The sequence below is a fragment of the Bombina bombina genome, chromosome 7 (assembly GCF_027579735.1).
Source record: "Bombina bombina isolate aBomBom1 chromosome 7, aBomBom1.pri, whole genome shotgun sequence".
In the NCBI taxonomy this organism is placed as follows: Eukaryota; Metazoa; Chordata; class Amphibia; order Anura; family Bombinatoridae; genus Bombina; species Bombina bombina.
This window is the reverse complement of record NC_069505.1, coordinates 266,428,251-266,445,925: the sequence shown is the minus strand read 5'-3', so window position 1 is coordinate 266,445,925 and position 17,675 is coordinate 266,428,251. Positions and strand designations below refer to the sequence as shown.

General features: G+C 37.0%; 1 protein-coding gene across 1 annotated transcript in view; it reads left to right on the top strand.

The window, feature by feature from the left end:
* CACNA2D3 (calcium voltage-gated channel auxiliary subunit alpha2delta 3) overlaps window positions 1-17,675 on the top strand; it is a 1,718,630-nt gene that overhangs the window by 1,521,512 nt on the left and 179,443 nt on the right. Inside the window, 1 exon segment of the mRNA XM_053720740.1 lies at window positions 10,472-10,516. Coding sequence (XP_053576715.1) covers window positions 10,472-10,516 — 45 coding nt within the window.

Here is a 17,675-nt window from a genome sequence, read left to right as displayed (position 1 = left end):
TTCAATCCAACTATGTCTCTTATTTATTCAAACATAAATTGATATTTGCAGCTTCAGGAAAAGGTTACTTTTCAAGGTATGAGCTAATGGTATTGAATATGTTAAGGCAATTAAGACTAAAAATGAGCAGTGAAACCAATAATGTAAAAAATTATGGCATCAAGATATGGTTAAAACATTTAAAATAAAGAGTTTATTGACAACAAATCTGACCATACCTAGGAAGAGCAGGCTAACCAATCAGTGGAATATAGTAAACAAGAGTGCATAAGAAATAAATAAAGGAGAAAATGTACTGAATAATCACCTAACTACAAGGTGCTTATATCAGTGTACAATAACAATGACAAAGGTATGGGTGACAGTCCGTTAAAGTGGTAAAATCCTTAAAAGGTGTCCTAAGTGATGCTATACCAGCCTTAGAGATGTGGAACCTCGTGGGATCTATGAGCCTTAGCGTGCTTTTCCTTTCCAGCCTTTGCGACGTACGTATATAGTATGGTGTTTGCACAACCTCCAAATCACGTAACGTCCTATTTCACAGAACATATTGTGGATGTGAAGCGACACATACAAGGTGTCCCAAGATAGACTGGTCCTAACACTATACATTTTAGCCTTACTGGGCTGAATCATTTGATTCTAATTCCAACACTGCAGTACTATGCCTCAAATCAAGACTCAAATTTATAGTGTTAGGACCAGTCTATCTTAGGACACCTTGTATGTGTCACTTCACATCCACAATACGTTCTGTCAAATAGGATGTTACGTGATTTGGAGGTTGTGCAAACACCATACTATATACGTACGTCGCAAAGGCTGGAAAGGAAAAACACGCTAAGGCTCATCGATCCCACGAGGTTCCACATCTCTAAGGCTGGTACAGCACCACTTAGGACACCTTTTAAGGATTTTACTACTTTAACGGACTGTCACCCCATACCTTTGTCATTGTTATTGTACACTTTTTAGTAAGGTGATTATTCAGTACATTTTCTCCTGTATTTATATCTTATGCACTCTTGTTCACTATATTCCACTGATTGGTTAGCCTGATCTGCCTATGTGTGGTCAGATTTGTTATGAATAAACTCTTTGTTTTAAATATTTTAATGCTTTAACCATATCTTGATGCCATACTTTTTTACATTATTGGTTTCACTGCTCATTTTAAGTCTTAATTGCCTTAACATATTCAATACCATTTGCTCATCCCTTGACCAGTAACCTTTAGCCTACTGGCGCTCCTATTTTGTCCCTCAAATGAACCTGGATTTCTTTCAAGTAAAAGTTTAGAAAAAAAGCAAATCAATCACTGATTGAACGTATAGCAATAGCTATTAAATAGAAATATATTTCCATAAAGAAATTGCTTTGCTTTTATTTTTACTAACTAAAACAATAATTATATTCTATTATTTTCTTTCAGTCAGTTTATATCAGTCGGACTCAGCTGCTCCAACCTGAGTTTAACCCCTTACGCCGTTAGGATGTTCGATGCCTTCCTAACAGTACTGGGCTTAGGCTGTTAGGACGGCATTGGACTTCCTACCATATAAAGCCTTCTGCAGCTTCCCCATTTGACAAGGGCAAGGATCGGCCTGGGGGCGTGGCTAGCAGTAGGCAGTCCCCCATGATCCCATCCCGGCCTTTAAATTCACACGATAGCAGCAACAATCTTATTTCATTTTTACTAATAGTGTTTACTATTTTTCTCCCATGAAGGGCTTAAAGGGATAGTCTAGTCAAAATTAAACTTTCATGATTCAGATAGAGCATGCAATTTTAAGCAATTTTCTAATTTGCTCAATTTTTATTCGTTCTCTTGGTATCTTTATTTTAATGTAAGCTTAGGAGCTGGCCCATTTTTGGTTCAGCATCTGGGTAGCACTTGCTGATTGGTTTCTAAATGTAGCCAATTAATTAGCAAGCGCTACCCGGGTGCTAAACTAAAAATGGGCCGGCTCCTTAGCTTACATTCTTGCTTTTTCATATAAAGATAGCAAGAGAATGAAGAAAAATTAATAACAGGAATAAATTAGAAAGTTGTTAAAAATTGCATGTTCTATCTGAATCATGAACGTTTAATTTTGACTAGACTATCCCTTTAAGTAAAATAATTCTTAAAAAAAAATAAAAAAAAATTAAAGATGCAAACAATTTTACCTGAGTTTTGAAACAGTTAACAGAGTCTTTAAATGTCTGACTGGTTGGTTGCTTTCTAAAATGTAATGAATTTAGACAGACCAAGTTTATTGCAATATCAAAAATAAATACATAAATAAAGGGATGTGCAAAATTAAAATGGTCTAACCTGTTACAGCATTTTATTTTTGTGCTGTTGTTTGCATGACATTGGGGTTAATTCAAATCTTTCCAAAATTCTCAGTATCGAAAAAAACTTGATGCCTTTCTTTTTAGTTAAATAACCACAATTGTAATCTTTCTGAGTCCAACACAGCGGGGATTGAAACCTCCATGATATTTGGTCTCTATTTCCCCATAACAGAATAATTCACACCCAATATTGTCTTTCAGTCACCGAAAACGCAAGATGGGTTAATGGAGTTTACAAAGTTAATAGCTCGCAGATTAGCATTCACTGCCAGAATGTAAGAATGCGCCTGCATGTGCAATCAGGAATGCAAACCCCACCCACTGCTTGCGAGCAACTAATTGCGTGTAAGCAGTACTTGTCAGTTATCTTGGACAAACAAGCCCAGGCTGTCTGATTTTTGCAACCACTGAAGTTGTGGACAAATTAAGAAGCAGCTTAAAGGGATAGGAAAATCCAAAATTTTCTTTCATGGTTTGGATAGAACATACAATTTTAAGCAACTTTCCAATTTACTTTAATTATCAAATTTTCTTCAATCTCTTATTATCATTTGCTGAAGAAACAACACTGCACTACTTTCAGCTAGATGAAGACATCTAGTTAGCCAATCACAAGAGACAAATGTGTGCAGGCACCAATCAGCGGCTAGCACCCACTAGTGTAGGATATGTGCGTATTCTTTTTCAACAAGGGATACTAAGAGAAAAAATACATTTAAATATAGAAGTGAATTTAGAAGTGTCTTAAAATTACATGCTCTATCTGAATCATACACGTTTAATTTTGTCTTTCCTATCCCTTTAAGCAGCTTCATAAATGAAGGACTATGCATTAAAAAAGTCAGAATTATATTTGTATATGGGCAAGATGGGTAAACTAGGTATGCTGTGTTATTATTTTATAACTTTTAATATATAATATATTAAGTATTTTCTTCTTTCTTTTTTTTTATTCATTGAGAAAACCTTTCTTTTCTGTTTTGGAAATTTTATCTAAATGTTAATCTAAAATCAAGAAGAACGGTGCAGGCAATTAAACTCTATAAGTGAAAGTGTCTGTAACTTATCGTCTGCTGAATTGGGATATTAGCAGTTTTCATAATGTAAATCTTGAAACCACTAAGTGATAAGGTTTAAAATATCAGCAAAAGTTCCAAATGAATGCATTAGAGTATGATGCTTAGCAACTCTAACCTGATAGCATAATTTTTTTGGGGGAGAGCAAATATTTTTAAAGAATTAGAAAAGTAATTTTCTAGATAAATGTTTTATACATGCTTATCATATAATGTAAATATAATAAACATTTCCCACTTACTATTTTATGAATAGAAGCCTGTATTATATTTTAAATAACAATTTTTTTTTACAGTCTGACGTAGTAAACGACAGCCCGCATTTAGGGCCTGTCCGATACAACGCTTATCACTCTCACAATTGCAAGATTTGCATATTATGCATGCTCCCTGATGCATGCACTAATAACATATATGTAATATAATATATGTAACACTTTCGCTCGTCTCTGATCCAAATGTACTTACCCTAAATATAAAGAATCCCTCTCTCTTCTGCCTCCGCTGCTGATTCAGTATTTCTGGCTCTGCAGAAACAGCGGTCACGTGACCGCTAGAAAGGTGACATCGGTGATGATTCCCTGGGTTGCCGATCTCTTTAAAATGAGCATGAGTGGTGCATGCGCAAGGAGGTGCACACTCAAAGGAACTTGCGCAAGAGTAGTGCTCAGGTTGCCCGCAGTGACTGGCTAATGTAAATTGGCCCAACGGTGGGTTTAGAAAGGAGCCTAATTTACAGGCAGGATAGCAGCAAAACAGAAGAAATGTAATGATTATAGGTTTGACAATAGGATGCTTTACTGATAAAACATTACTTTACCATAATGTGTGTACCATACATTAGTAACAAAGATATTGCAGTTAATGAAGTTAAATTGTTAAACAATAAGTTCAATGGCACTTCACAGAACAAGATATCAAAGGGACATGAAACCCAACTTTTTTCTTTCATTATTCAGATACAGCTAGATTACAAGTTTTGGGTGCTATAGGGAAATTAACGAACACAGCCATTACAAGTTTTGAAAAACCCGGCTTGTAGGCTTTTTAAAGTTTTTTTGGGTGGTTTTTTTTTTTAGTTTAGGGTCTGGGCAGTAAAAGAGCTAAATGCCCTTTTAAGGACAATGCCCATACAAATGCCCTTTTCATGACAATGGGTAGTTTAGGTCTTTTTAGAATTAGGTTTTTTATTTTGGGGGTTGGTTGGGTGGTGGATTTTACTGTTGGGGAGGTCTTTGTATTTGTTTTTTTACAGGTAAAAGAGCTGATATCTTTGGGGCAATGCTCCACAAAAGGACCTTTTAAGGGCCATTGGTAGTTTATTGTAGGCTCTGTTTTTTTTTTATTTTGGGTGGGCTTTTTATTTTAAAAAGGGCTATTAGATTAGGTGTAATTCTTTTTTATTTTGGATAATTACGTTTGTTATTTTCCGTAATTTAGTGTTTGTTATTTTTTGTAACTCAGTATTTTATTTGTTTTGTATTTAGATACTTTGTAATTTTAAGAGTAGTGTTAGGATTTTTTTAATGTGTGGTTTATTTTTATTTAATTGGTAGTTAGTTTATTTTTAGTTTAATAATTATATTAGTTTAATTGTTAGTTTAAACTTAGTTTTTTTAATTTGACAGGTATGTTTTAGTTTAATGGCTGTTTAGGGGTTAATAGGTTTACTATAGTGGCGGCGGTGTAGGGCTTAATAATTTTAGTATAGTGGGGGCAATGTGGGCGGATGGCAGATTAGCGGTTAATAATATTTAAATAGTGTTTGCGATACGGGAGGGAGGTGGTATAGGGGTTAATAACTTTAGCATAGTGGTGACGATGTCGGGGAGCGGTGGAATAGGGGTTAATAAATTTTATTAGTGACAGCGATGTCGGGAGCAGCAGATTAGGAGTAAATAAGTTTAATATAGTATTTGCGATGCGGGAGGGCCTCGGTTTAGGGGCTAATAGGTAGTTTATGGGTGTTTAGTATACTTTGTAGCACTTTAGTTATGAGTTTTATGTTGCAGATTTGTAGCATAAAATTTATTACTACTGACTTTAGATGGCGTTACGGATCTTGTCGTTTTAGACTGTAACACAGTTTTTTAGCCAGAACGCAAAACTCGTAATACCAGCGCTATGGGAATCCCATTAAAAAACGTAATTTTTACGAGTGCGGTATTGACGTTGCGTTACAGGCTAAAAGGCTTGCCGAACACCTATACCGACAAGACTTGTAATGGCTGCGTTAGGGAAAATGATGTGTTATGGGCCACAACGCTGCTATTTAACTCATAACGCTCAACTCGTAATCTAGCTGATAGAAAATACAATTTTAAAATAAAGTTTCAAATTTACTTCTATTATCAAATTTGCTTTGTTCTCTTGTTATTCTTTTTTGAAGAGATATCCAGATAGGTAGCTTGCACATGTCAGAAGTACTAGATGGCTGGATATAGTGCTGCCATCTGGTGCTCTTGCTAATGTATAATAACATTGTTGAAAAACTACTGCCATATAATGCTTCAGACAAGTGCACACTCACAAAATTTTATAATAGTAGTAAATTGGAATCTGAATCCTGATAGAAAATGTTGGGGGTTTATGTCCCTTTAAGAAGACACAATGCAAAAAATGACATACTCTTATTTAATTTTAGTTTTAGTACTAGTGGCCCTGAAAAGGGGTTAAAAACATGCTTAAAGTACCAATCAGGAGCCATGAAGAACTGCTGCTGCTGATTTGATTACCAGCCGTGTCTGCTTGGAACCAGCACTTCTATGTGACACTAACTATGTATTTAACCCTTTTTTTGCAGAGGCTAAACATATAAACCTGCAGGGCCAACAGGGCTAAAATGACATTTTTATATGAATGAGAGCATGACATTTTTGCACTATAATTGTCCTTTAAAGGAATAGAAAGATCAAAAATATAATGTGCATGGCTGCATTTCAATGTGAAATATAACTATTTTTGCAATATACTTCCATTAGCAAAAATGCTTCTATTAAAAGTTATTAGTGTTTATATGCTGCATACACATATCCCGAGAGGGCCTGTGCACCTGTATTTAAACACCATACCTGCTCAGAGAGAAAGGAGTAGCTTGTATGACATAAAATACGTCATTGCCACCGCTCTGAACATATATACGCCTAGATTTGGAGTTTTGTCAGTAACAGTAGCTGTGGTGCTAACGAGCCTTTTTTTTCCAGCGCACCCTTAAGACAACGCTGGTATTACGAGTTTTTTGAATGGCTGCGTTAGCCTCAGAAAAGTGAGCAAATTTAACTCCACTTCAACCCTCAATACCAGCGTTGCTTACGGTAGCGGTAAGCAGGAAAAACGTGCTCGTGCACGATTTCCCCATAGGAAACAATGGGGCTGAGCTGGCTGAAAAAAAACCTAACACCTGCAAAAAAGCAGCGTTCAGCTCCTATCGCAGCCCCATTGTTTCCTATGGGGAAACACTTTCTAAGTCTACAACTAACACCCTAACATGAACCCCGAGTCTAAACACCCCTAATCTTATACTTATTAACCCCTAATCTGCCGCCCCCGCTATCGCTGACACCTGCATTATACTATTAACCCCTAATCTGCCGCTCCGGACACCGCCGCAACCTACATTATAGCTATGAACCCCTAATCTGCTGTCTCTGACATCGTCAACACCTATATTATATTTATTAACCCCTAATCTGTCCCCTCCAAGGTCGCCGCTACCACCTACCTACACTTATTAACCCTTAATCTGCCGACCGGACATCGCCGCCACTATAATAAATGTATTAACCCCTAAACCGCCGCACTCCCGCCTCGCAAACACTAATACATTTTATTAACCCCTAATCTGCCCTCCCTATCATCGCCGCCACCTACCTACAATTATTAACCCCTAATCTCCCGCCCCCAATGTCACCGCTACTATAATAAAGTTATTAACCCCTAAACCTAAGTCTAACCCTAACCCTAACACGCCCCTAAGTTAAATATAATTTAAATAAAACGAACTAAAATTACTATAATTAAATAAATTAATCCTATTTAAAACTAAACACTTACCTATAAAATAAACCCTAATATAGCTACCATATAACTAATAGTTACATTGTAGCTATTTTAGGATTTATATTTATTTTACAGGCAACTTTGTATTTATTTTATTTAGGTACAATAGCTATTAAATAGTCATTAACTATTTAATAGCTACCTAGTTAAGATAATTACAAAATTACCTGTAAAATAAATCCTAACCTAAGTTACAAATTTACCTAACACTACACTATCAATAAATTAATTAAATAAATTAAGTACAATTATCTAAACTAAAATACAATTAAATAAACTAAACTATAATACAAAAAAAACAAACACTAAATTACAAAAAATAAAAAAAATTACAAGAATTTTAATCTAATTACACCGAATCTAAGCCCCCTAATAAAATAAAAATCCCCCCAAAATAATAAAACTCCAAAACTCCCTACCCTAAACTAAATTACAAAGTAATCAGCTCTTTAACCAGCCCTTAAAAGGGCTTTTTGCTGGGCATTGCCCTAAAGTAATCAGCTCTTTTACCTGTAAAAAAAAATACAATCCCCCCCAACATTACAACCCACCACCAACACACCCCTACTCTAAAACCCACCTGATCCCCCCTTAAAAAAACCTAACACTACCCCATTGAAGATCACCCTACCTTGAGCCGTTTTAAGCCAGCAGGCCACAGATGGGACAGAAGAGGACATCCGGACCTGCATTCGGAATTAAGGTAGGAAAAATGTGATTGGAATTCGAGGGCCGCCATCTTGGATGACGTCATTTAAAGGAACCTTCATTCGTCGTTAGTCCGTCGGAAGAAGAGGATGGCTCCGTGTTGGCTGGATAGAAGATGGCTCCGCTCCGTAAGGATGAAGATAGAAGATGCCGCCTTTATGAAGATGTCTGCCGGTCCGGATGTCCTCTTCTGCCCGGATAGGATGAAGACTTCTGCCGGTCCAGATGTCTTCTTCTGTCACATCGGTGGCCGGCTGGCTGAAGACGGCTCAAGGTAGGGTGATCTTCAATGGGGTAGTGTTAGGTTTTTTAAGGGGGGATCAGGTGGGTTTTAGAGTAGGGGTGTGTGGGTGGTGGGTTGTAATGTTGGGGGGAATTGTATTTTTTTTTTACAGGTAAAAGAGCCAATTACTTTGGGGCAATGCCCCGCAAAAAGCCCTTTAAAGGGCTGGTAAAAGAGCTGATTACTTTGTAATTTATTTTATTATTTTGGGGGGCTTTTTTATTTTATTAGGGGGCTTAGATTAGGTGTAATTAGATTAAAATTCTTGTAATATTTTTTTATTTTTTGTAATTTAGTGTTTGTTTTTTTTGTATTATAGTTTAGTTTATTTAATTGTATTTTAGTTTAGATAATTGTAGTTAATTTATTTAATTAATGTATTGATATTGTAGTGTTAGGTGTATTTGTAACTTAGGTTAGGATTTATTTTACAGGTAATTTTGTAATTATTTTAACTAGGTAGCTATTAGGGTTTATTTTATAGGTAAGTATTTAGTTTTAAATAGGATTAATTTATTTAATTATAGTAATTTTAGTTTGTTTTATTAAAATTATATTTAATTTAGGGGGGTGTTAGGGTTAGGGTTAGACTTAGGTTTAGGGGTTAATAACTTTATTATAGTAGCAGCGACGTTGGGGGTGGGAGATTAGGGGTTAATAATTGTAGGTAGGTGGCGGCGATGTTAGGGAGGGCAGATTAGGGGTTAATAAAATTTATTATAGTGTTTGTGAGGCGGGTGGTTTAGGGGTTAATACATTTATTATAGTGGCGGCAATGTCCGGTCGGCAGATTAGGGGTTAATAAGTGTAGGTAGGTGGCGGCGACGTTGGGGGGCAGATTAGGGGTTAATAAATATAATGTAGGTGTCGGCGATGTTAGGGACAGCAGATTAGGGGTTCATAGCTATAATGTAGGTGGCGGAGGTGTCCGGTCAGCAGATTAGGGGTTAAATAATTTTATTATAGGGTTTGCGATGTGGGGGGGTCTCGGTTTAGGGGTTAATAGGTAGTTTATGGGTGTTAGTGTAATTTGTAGCACTGTAGTTAAGAGCTTTATGTTCCGGCGTTAGCCCATAAAACTCTTAACTACTGACTTTTTTATGAGGTAGGAGTCTTGGAGGTAGAGGCTGTACCGCTTACTTTCTCCAAGACTCGTAATACCAAGACTCGTTAGGCAAATCCCATTAAAAAGATAGGATACGCAATTGACGTAAAGGGATTTGTGGTAGCTTCGAGTTGCGGAAAAAAGTGAGCGGTACACCTGTACCTGCCAAACTCTAAATACCAGCGGGCGTTAAAAAGCAGCGTTAGGACCCACTGAAAAACGGTAATAGCTTTTACTACAAGCATTTTTGCTAATGGAAGTATATTTAAAAAATGCTTCTTTTGCAAATTGAAATGAACCTATGCACATCTCAATTGTGACCACTTTAAGAAAGATTTGTGTGCAACATTATTGGCTCTGTATAGTAGAGTAGATATTTTGGGTATGCTTTTGTTTGGTTGTACACTATTTAGGTTTTGTGCTTTCCTAAGCACTCAAAATTATTTTGTCCCCCCCCCCCCCCCCCAGGGTTTGAGACCTTTTTTCACCTCAATACCATACTTTTTTTATGGTATTTTCAAAGAAAACGTTTATGTTCAAGTGCGCGTGTGTGAATTGAGTGTGTGTTCATTTGGTTAGTGTGCATGTTTATAGTGAGTGTGTGTAGTGCAGTGTGTGTGTATATGTGTGTGTAGTGAGTGTGTGTGTAGTGAGACTCAAAAAGTGCTGCCCCCCCAAATATGCCACCCTAGGCAAGTGCCTACGCACCTAGTGTACAGTAATTATCATATCAAATGTATATCCTCAGGTGCTCTGTTTTATCTACAAAGATTATTATTATTGTAGAGTCTAAATATTCTATAGAAAAGTGTTAAAACAAGAAAATGAGACAATATCTAAGCAAATTAAATGTATTTATGGAGATGCAATTAAAAAAAACTCATTATTGTCTTTTTGCAGTGCTTAACTCTAGACGGTAAATGCTCCATAAGTTGTGATGACGAAGTAAGTAACATTTATTTTGTTTTTGTAAACTGCCTGTTTGATGTTATTTATTTATTTTCTTTAAAGAACTATAGTTATTTATTGTTTAAATGATATTGAGGTCATGCTATAATTTTGCTTACAGATATACCAATTTTTTCATCTATTTGTATACAGTCACAGTGGGCATGTTTGCAGTGTTTAGATTTTTCTTCCTAGATCAACAAAGCTGACAATTTGAAGCAAAATAACGTGTGTCTCAGGGGACATTTATTTTAAAAAGAATTTAACACAAAAATATACTTCTACATTATGCAGATCATATGTGTAAGCAAGGTCACATGACCAGTGTGTGGTATTCATAAGTATATTTATTTATAAAATATTTTACCAGGAAGGATACATTGAGATTTCTCTCTTTTTCAAGTATGTCCTTTGTATAGCAATATAAAGGTGATTTTATTATACATTAAACAACAGTATTTTAAAATAATTTAAAGATATAGAATATATCCTTTCATAAAATTAAAAGGACACACAATTCCCAAAGTATAGCAAACATTAAATTAATTTAAATATATTTCCATGTGTTTTGTTCTTTAATTTGCATCATAAGAATGCAAAATTATCTTCAGAGAGAATAGACTCCCTTATTTCCAAAGATCTCCCTTATTTGTCCAAACTTTTTTACATCTGTTCTTAGAACATTTTACTCCCTTATTTTATACAACATGTAAAATCGTAATTTCAGACATTTAGTATTGCACTCTTGTATTCTTATTTAGCAAAAGGTACATAAACCCCAACATTTTCTCTCATGATTCAGATAGAGTATACAATTTCGAAAACCTTTCCAATTTACTTCTAACACATTTTCTTTGTTTTCTTTTGTATCCTTTGTTGGGTGGCAGGGATGTAAGCTCAGAAGCGTGCACGTTTCTGGAACACTGATAGTGCTGCTTCCCTCTTTCTATTTGTACCTCGCTCAGATGAGGTCATGTGCAAAATATATAGAGACTTTTTTAACTATTTTTTAATTATTGGGCATTTCTACCATTAAAATACATAGTTCTGTTATGTGCCTTATGTGCCCCAATACATGATATCTCACACAGAAAACGAGAACCGCAAGCAATGCAGAAAAATAATAATTATAGCTGCAACACTTAGAAATCACGCAGGCAACTGCATTCAGATAAGAGGCGGCCTTCAAGGGCTAAGAAATTAGCATTTGAGCCTACCTAGGGTTAGCTTTCAACTAAGAATACCAAGAGAACAAACCCAATTGATGATAAAAGTAAATTGGAAAGTTGTTTAAAATTTCATGCCCTATGTAAATCATGAAAAATTATTTTTGACTAGACTGTACTCTTAACGTGCGCCTGTAAACAGGCAAATTTACCCCTTTACAGTGCACATTGAGATAGTGCTCCACTCGTAATCTAGCCTATATGTTTATACCTTGCAAACGAGTTAAACTGTATGTAAGCAAATCAGGTGATACATATCCACCCATCATCTCTCTCCATCTCAGGAACGGACAATGAGGGCGTGTGATGCATGATGTTAAATATATTTTTAACCCCTTTTCATTGGTTAAAGATAGTGAGAAAGAAGCATTTGTTTAATAGCACCATGCTCTAATGAATTAGGACATTTTATATTGTACTAGAATGTCCCTTTAAAGGGACAGTGAACCCAAATTTTTTCTTTTGTAATTCAGAAACAGTATGCAATTTTAAGCATCTTTCTAATTTACTCCTATTATCAATTTTTCTTTGTTCTCTTGCTTTCTTTATTTGAAAAAGAAGGCATCTAAGCTTTTTTTTTGGTTTCAGTACTCTGGACAGCACTTTTTTATTCGTGGATGAATTCATCCACCAATCAGCAAGGACAACCCAGGTTGCTCACCAAAAATGGGCCGGCATCTTAACTTACATTCTTGCATTTCAAATAAAGATACCAAGAGAATGAAGAAAATTTGATAATAGGAGTAAATTAGAAAGTTGCTTAAAATGTCATGCTCAATCTGAATCACAAAAGAAATATTTTGGGTACAGTGTCCCTTTAAGTCTTACTTTGCTTAGAGTAAAGAATTTGCTAACATGTATTATTACTCATCACCTTATTGAAATTACATCCCCGCTTCTAAATGTTTGTAAAACGTATTTAACATGCCATTAAAAAAAAGAATTCTGTTATATTTTGTCACTCAACACTGTCTGAATGTCTGAATATCTAATTTAATTATATACAATAACATAATTTGTTAAGATAACTAAATTATAAATTTCTCTACATAAAAACAGCGAGTGCAAAAAGATAATTTGATAGATTTCACCCAGATTACATATTCCCATCTCACTTTTAATAAACTAGTTTTGTTTTTTTAAGAAAGGTTGTTGCAACAAAAACATTCCGTTTCTTGCCAAATCTGCTCTTGTTACTTCATCTTGAAAGTTTCTTTTTCATTTTGTCTTCAATATGTCATCTACTTTCGATTAGAGCAAATAATCATGTATAATTATACCCTGTGCTATAATCCTTATTTGTCATTATTAATCTTGTAATATTACAACATTTACGGACCTTGATAGTAGCTGTATTGGCTACAGTATATTTTGAGCCCATTTTTTTAATATCTTGTAAAAAGTTAATTTTATCACATTGTAATTTATTTTTTCTGTGTGTGAGATACATATTGGAAAACAAAGTGCTCTGCTATGGAATGCTCTGAATATAATTTAAAAAAAAAAATGTTTGCATATTATGATGATGATTTCATTTGTCACTTATGATATATTCCAAAATAAAAAAATTCTTCATAAATATATTTTATAACATTTATTGCAATAAAATCATGTTCTATAATAGAGGATGCCATTAATCAAGCAAGTTTATTGTTATAAAATATTTTTTTGTAAATTATGTTTTAATCATTTTGGGTTTTTTTTAATTTTAATGTAAGAAATACATTCCAATAATATCTATAACATGTCTTGTCAGAGTGCAATAATATATATATATATAATAATATATATATACATATATATTTATATAGTATAAATGTTTAAAAGCAAAACTGGGGGAAGTCAGTTACATTTGGTGCCAAAGGATCAAGTCCAGGACAACTACAAGGTCTCCTCCTTCCTGGGACCCTAAACCAAACAATCCAACTGGGAACCTCCCAGGATGACAAAGGCTTTTGTAACCTCCCCTATGTAAATACAAAACACAGGAATAGACCCCACTCACACACTGGACCGGGTACACATCCTAAGCCACAGCAAACTCTACAGCCCTGAACACTGACAGACAGCTACAAAGTTCTCAGCAACCCAGGCAGTTAACCCCAGAGCAGCCTGGGTGACAGGCCCGCAGGGAAGCATTCCAAACATTATCAACACAACACACAGAAAACCTGGCACTCGCCAGCAGATTGACAGTAATGTTTAAAAGCAAAACTGGGGGAAGTCAGTTACATTTGGCGCCAAAGGATCAAGCCCAGGACCACAACAAGGTCTCCCTCTTCCTGGGACCCTAAACCAGCACCTACACAATGCATACTTCCAAACAAACCAACTGGGAACCTCCCAGGGTGACAGAGGCTTTTGTAACCTCCCCTCTGTAAATACAAAACACAGGAATGGACCACACTCACAGACTGGACTGAGTACACATCCTAAGCCACAGCAAACTCCACAGCCCTGAACACTGACAGACAGCTGCAAAGTTACCAGCAACCCAGACAGTTAACCCCAGAGCAGCCTGGGTGACAGGGCCACAGGGAAGCATTATAACATTAACACAACACACAGAAAACCAGGCACTCGCCAGCAAATTCACAGTAATGTTTAAAAGCAAAACTGGGGGAAGTCAGTTACATTTGGTGCCAAAGGATCAAGCCCAGGACCACAATAAGGTCTCTCCCTTCCTGGGACCCTAAACCAGAACCCACACAATGCATACTTCCAAACAAACCAACTGGGAACCTCCCAGGGTGACACAGGCTTTTGTAACCTCCCCTATGGAAATACAAAACACAGGAATGGACCGCACTCACAGACTGGACTGGGTACACATCCTAAGCCACAGCAAACTCCACAGCCCTGAACACTGACAGGCAGCTACAAAGTTCCCAGCAACCCAGACAGTTAACCCCAGAGCAGCCTGGGTGGCAGGCCCGCAGGGAAGCATTACAAACATTATCAACACAACACACAGAAAACCTGGCACTCACCAGCAGATTCACAGTAATGTTTAAAAGTAAAAATGGGGGAAGTCAGTTACATTTGGCGCCAAAGGATCAAGCCCAGGACTGCAACAAGGTCTCCCCCTTCCTGGGATCTTAACCAGCACCCACACAATGCATACTTCCAAACAAACCAACTGTGAACCTCCCAGGGTGACACAGGCTTTTATAACCTCCCCTATGTAAATACAAAACACAGGAATGGACCGCACTCACAGACTGGACAGGGTACACATCGTAAGACACAGCAAACTCCACAGCCCTGAACACTGACAGACAGCTGCAAAGTTCCCAGCAACCTAGACAGTTAACCCCAGAGCAGCCTGAGTGACAGGCCCGGCCCGCAGGGAAGCATTACAAACATTATCAACACAACACATAGAAAACCTGGCACTCGCCAGCAAATTCACAGTAATGTTTAAAAGCAAAACTGGGGGAGGTCAGTTATATTTGGCGCCAAAGGATCAAACCCAGGACCACAACAAGGTCTCTCCCTTCCTGGGACCCTAAACCAGCACCCACACAATGCATACTTCCAAACAAACCAACTGGGAACCTCCCAGGGTGACACAGGCCTTGTAACCTCCCCTTTGTAAATACAAAACACAGGAATTGACCGCCACAGCAAACTCCACAGCCCTGAACACTTACAGACAGCTGCAAAGTTCCCAGCAACCCAGGCAGTTAACCCCAGAGCAGCCTGGGTGACAGGCCCGCAGGGAAGCATTATCAACACAACATGCAGAAAACCTGGCACTCGCCAGCAGGTTCACAGTAATGTTTACATTTTCACAGTCAGTTACATTTGGTGCCAAAGTTCACCTGTAGCTACAATATTTACCTTAATGTCCTCTGGAGAGCAGGGAGAATGTGCTAAGGTAAGCATCAACCCCTTTAAAAAAAGTAAAGGAAACAAATGAATACTGACTATGAAAATAGTCAGTATTTTTTCTTTTCCTTTAATTTGCATTGGTGCATTCATTCAGATATTGATTTAATTAAAACAAAACAAAAAAAAAAATTTTTGCCAAAAATTTGCATTCATACAAAAATGAATGCCCATCTCTTGTGCCCAATACATGATATCTTGTACATCAGATGTGAGCCATCAGCAATGTGGGGAAATAATAGTTACAATCTCAACACTTCAGAAACAGCTTGTAGAACTGTTTATGTAAAACTGTAAAATATACATGTTTGTTTTTTATGGTAAAGTAGTCTCATTGGATAAAACAAAAAGTATCTTTCAGGGCTGTGGGCATTTTAGAAGGGTGGTCAGGATTTTCCACATAAACTTATGCAGTGGCATCACCATTTGCCCTTAACAGTGATCCGCACTGCTTTACCCACCGTTGTTCTGCCGATGGCTCCTTCAGCCACATCTGCTCCCACCCATGCCTGAAGTACACCTTACCCCACTCATTGTATGGCTGGTCCTGTCCCTTCCATTGCTGCCCCACCAATGAAACACCCCTATGCCTCTCTCATTGTGGTCCCACACCCAAAACGCTGGTGGGCCTTCAACAAGTGTCACCCCTATTATAATTTTCTGGCAAAGCCACTGCACAGAGGACCAGACAGAAAAATCCTGTGTTGTACTGTTGAGTAGATTAAAGCTTAACTTTTATTTGTCCACAATATTAAATTCATTTGTACAGTAGTCCATAGAGAACTTGAAAAACAAAAGTTAAAAAGTGGAATAAACAGTATTAGCTGTCATTTTTTAAAGCATTTACGTTGAAACCCTGTGGAATGCTAGGCCTAGATTTAGAGTTTTGTCGGTAAAGCTAACGCTGTTTTTTTTCCTATCGCTGCTTCCAAACAATGCTGGTATTGAGAGTTGTCTGAAGGGCTGTGTTAGGCTCCAAAAAGGGTGTGTTGAGCCGAATTTACCGCCACTTCAACCCTCAATACCAGCGTTGCTTACGGTAGCGGTAAACTGGCAAAACGTGCTTGTGCATGATTCCCCCATAGGAAACAATGGGGCAGTTTGGTATGAAAAAAAACCTAACACCTGCAAAAAAGCAGCGTTAAGCTCCCAACGCAGCCCCATTATTTCCTATGGGGAAACACTCTCTAAGTCTGCACCTAACACCCTAACATGAACCCCGAGTCTAAACACCCCTAGCCTTACACTTATTAAACCCTAATCTGCCGACCCCGCTATCGCTGACACCTGCATTACACAATTAACCCCTAATCTGCCGCTCCGGACACCGCCGCCACCTACATTATCCCTATGAACCCCTAATCTGCTGCCCCTAACACCGCCAACCCCTATATTATATTTATTAACCCCTAATCTGCCCCCCCAACGTCGCCGCTACCTCACCTGCACTTCTTAACCCCTAATCTGCCGACCGGACCTCGCCGCCACTATAATAAATGTATTAACCCCTAAACCGCCGCACTCCCATCTCGCAAACACTATAATAAATAGTATTAACCCCTAATCTGCCCTCCCTAACATTGCCGCCACCTAACTCAAGTATTAACCCCTAGTCTGCTGACCGGACCTCGCCGCTACTATAATAAATGTATTAACCCCTAAAGCTAAGTCTAACCCTAACACCCCCCTAAGTTAAATATAATTTTAATCTAACGAAATAAATTAAATCTTATTAACTAAAGTCTTCCTATTTAAAACTAAATACTTACCTGTAAAATAAACCCTAATATAGCTACAATATAACGAATATTTATATTGTAGCTATTTTAGGATTTATATTTATTTTACAGGCAACTTTGTATTTATTTTAACTAGGTACAATAGCTATTAAATAGTTATTTACTATTTAATAGCTACCTAGTTAAAATAATTACAAAATTACCTGTAAAATAAATCCTAACCTAAGTTACAATTAAACCTAACACTACACTATCAATAAATTAATTAAATAAATTAACTACAATTACATACAATTAAAT